The 3,590-nt window shown below is 39.1% G+C and overlaps 1 protein-coding gene across 1 annotated transcript in view; it reads left to right on the top strand.

The window, feature by feature from the left end:
• NECAP1 (NECAP endocytosis associated 1) overlaps positions 1–3,252 on the top strand; it is a 17,016-nt gene extending 13,764 nt beyond the window's left edge. The window contains exons 7-8 of the mRNA XM_011953572.1: positions 1,077–1,179; positions 1,518–3,252. Coding sequence (XP_011808962.1) covers positions 1,077–1,179; positions 1,518–1,566 — 152 coding nt within the window. The 3' untranslated portion in view covers positions 1,567–3,252. The remainder of the gene's footprint in view (positions 1–1,076; positions 1,180–1,517) is intronic.
• The last annotated feature ends 338 nt before the right edge of the window (positions 3,253–3,590 follow it).

Here is a 3,590-nt window from a genome sequence, read left to right as displayed (position 1 = left end):
TATCTAAGATTTTATTAAAATTAAATTATTATTTTGAGATAATTGTAGATTAACATGCAGTTGTAAGAAATAATATGAAGAGATCCTGTTTACCCTTTTCCCAGTTTCCCTCAATTGGTAATATTTTGTGAAAGTATTGTCAATTATCACAAATCAAAAATTGACATTATACCACTTTCTCATCTTACTCAGCTTATACCATTTTACATGTTCTCATCTGTGTATATTTGTGTGGATCTGTATATTTAGTTCTATGCAGGTTTTTTTGTTTGTTTTTTTATTTTTTGAGACAGGGTCTTGCACTATTGCCCAGGCTAGCGGTGCAGTCATAGCTCACTGCAGCCTCAAACTCCTGAGCTCAAGAGATCCTTCTGCGTCAGCCTCCCAAACATCTGAGACTACAGGTGCACACTGCCACACCAAGCTAATTTTTAAATGTTTTGTAACAACAGAGTCTCACTATATTGCCCAGGCTGGCCTCAAACTTCTGGGCTTCAGTGATCCTGTCTTGGCCCCCCAAAACGCTGGGATTACAGGTGTGAGCCACTGCATCTGGCCAGTTCTTTGCAGTTTTGTCGTGTGTAGGTTCATGGATCCACCATCATTTCAGGCTATAGAACAGTTTAATCACTACAAAGATCCCCTGTGTCAGCCTTACACAACCACACCCATCTCCCTCTCATCCTTTCTTCCCCCATTCCTAACGCTTGGCAGTCACCAGTCTGTTCTCCATCTTTATAATTTTGTCACTTCAGGAATGTTCTGTGAAAGAAATCATACAGCATGTAACCTTTGGGACAGGCTTTTCCCACTCAGCATAATTCCCTTGAGATTCATTCAAGTTGTGTATATCAATAGTCTGTTCCTTTTTATTGCTGAGTAGTAGTCCGTGGTATGGATATACCAGTGTGAGTAACTATTGCCCAAGGAATGACATCTAGGTTGTTTACAGTTTTTGACCATTATGAATAAAGCTGCCGTGGCATTTGTGTACAGATTTTTTGTGTGAACATAAAATTCTCATTTCCTAGATTTTGATTATGTTTTTCTTTTTTCTTTCCTTACCTTGTGTTTAGATATCCTTTTAGATTTGGATTCTCCTGCTCCTGTCACGACACCAGCACCAACTCCAGTTTCTGCAAGCAATGACTTGTGGGGAGACTTCAGCACTGCATCCAGGTAATGGGCATAGTGAAACTAACGTACTCTCAATCAGCGTATAGAAGATATGTGCCGTCAATTGAAATCTTTGATCTGGAGAAGCAATGGATATACAGGTCACATAGAGTCTTTTGGAGGAGTTATAGGGAAGGAAATAGTGTAGTGCTGGGAATGGTGGGACAAGAAAGCTGTAGGATGAGGTTTGAGTGGGATATTTCAGGCCTTGGTAAGTAGAATTGCCATGAAGTGTGGTTTTGGAAATTCTAGGCGGTGATTTCTTAGAAACTATTAAGTAAAGAATGGAGTTGTTATCCTAATATTATGTCTTTCGCTTTCTCTATTTTCCTGTCTTACAGCTCTGTTCCAAACCAGGCACCACAGCCATCCAACTGGGTCCAGTTCTGAATGGCATTGGCAGGACATTAAGGACAGACTTGAGGAATAAAAATGACCTTGAGGGCACCAATCTGTGAGGGAAGTTAGGAACCCATTTCCTCCCCAGAACCAAAATCAAAATGACTGGACAATCTTTTTCATAGCTTCTCCATTACATTCAAGCTGGTTTATGTCACTCCCCTGTGTTGTTACTTGTACAGCCAAGAAAGTATCTGTTATCTCCTGCTTAGTACCAAGGTAGGGGACTAGTGGATCTTATCGTAGTTTTGGCTGACTATGCAGGGCTCAAAAGGCCAGCGTCTGTTTGAGGGGGAATGACCTCTAACATCTGTAAAATTTGTCTCATCTTTTAAATTCTTTAACTTATTTCAAAATCATCTCATGACCCTTGTGTGCCTCTTTGTGAAGCCCTATTTAGCAATTTCAGGGGAGTCAAAAACCTTGCAACTTCCTTCTCCACTAACCCAGGACTAAAAATGGACAGGCTGACCTCAGTGTTTACAAATTCAGAATTTTGATAGGGGTAGATATGGAGAAAGGCCTATTTCCTGGGTCTCTGCTGTGTAGCCTCCTTCAGGCTTATTGTACTCAGTGAACATCCAGTGCTGGGTGCAGCTCCATCGCCCTCTTGTGTGTTTACATGTCTCTTTCTATGATAAGAGGGTTGTGTTGGTGGCAACTCCACTCTTCTTTTCTGTTTGTTGAATTTGAATTGTGTAACATCTTTGACCAGTGGGTGTCTCTGTAATGAAGGAGGTTCAAGAGACTGTGCTTTCCAAGTGATAGTCTATAGGAGTGTTTAATTTCTTGCAGCTCCATCTGGTTGCTGCATTTGAAGCATGGCATTAATTTGTATTTGCCCTGTTATTTGACCTAAAGTTGAAGGGTTTAGAGTTTCTAACCTGATCTGTAGAGCAGAGAGGTTGAAAACACTTAACTCTTGTTTAGTACCCTCATTGCCTTGCTGCCTGGGTATCTGGCTCCTTTCCATAAACATTTCTTTTCAGTTCATGTAGTTCTTTAATAGAAAGCTGCTATTATGTATATTGTCATTTGTGAAGGAAGTTGAAGAGTCACAACTTTACTGTGACAGATTTTGCCCAAGGCTTTGATACCTGTCACCCAGGGTATCTTAAAAGCAAGTTGTTCTCCCACTACTTTCCTTTCCCTCTGCCCTGCCATTCCTTTTACAATGCTGTGAAAAAAGTTCTGCTTCTTAGGTGAGTGGGTACTTTCTATTTTGTTTCTAAATGAGCAGTTTTGAGGATGAAATGGGAAGATACAATTGCTTCCCTTTTGCACCTATTTGGGTATATACATTGTGGCAGAAGGGAGTCCTTAGGTTTAGTTTCAAAATATATTACTTTCCTGGATTCCCTTCTTAACTTTTTCTGGCTTGGGTCCATTTTCTTTTCATTGCCTCCTTTTCCAGGCAGCTCTATTCTTGCAGAGCCATGGCAGGACATACTAAAATTCCAATAGAAAACACTAAAAGGAAAGTCTGTAGAATCACTAGTGACTAAATACTGGGAACCTATTTTCTCAATCTTCCTCCATGTTGTGTTCTTTGTATTCTCAAGATGATAATATATTATGTATTTGAATTCCTGAAAAATGGAAAATGTTTAAGATATATGTATATAAAGCATATGCTGTATTGGTGCAATAATGGTAATTAAAAATATGGAAAAAGTGTCTCTTTTATCTTTTAATTTGCTTATTTGATTACCTTTTAAATTTAATCGGCCAAACATAAATGGACCAGTAGGTAATAAGGGATATTTATATCACTCTTTATTAAGAAATAAGGCTTTTAAGAAGTTGAGACTAGAGCTTTGTGCTCATGGTCCTAAAATGACAGAGCACTCTGTGTCATCAATGAATATTCATTATTTATTTTCTGGTGCAGTTAATTTGCTTCCAATTATCTTCATGATCTAGGCCACTTCTTATATCTTAACTGTAATCAGCAGAAATGACAGGGATCAGTATAAGAGAAAGAACGAAGGTCAGAGCCACAGACTTTGGAAACC

The sequence above is a fragment of the Colobus angolensis genome, unplaced genomic scaffold, assembly GCF_000951035.1.
Source record: "Colobus angolensis palliatus isolate OR3802 unplaced genomic scaffold, Cang.pa_1.0 Scaffold11, whole genome shotgun sequence".
Lineage (NCBI taxonomy): Eukaryota > Metazoa > Chordata > Mammalia > Primates > Cercopithecidae > Colobus > Colobus angolensis.
Note: the sequence above shows the minus strand (reverse complement) of the source record. Positions and strands in the feature narration are given on the sequence as shown.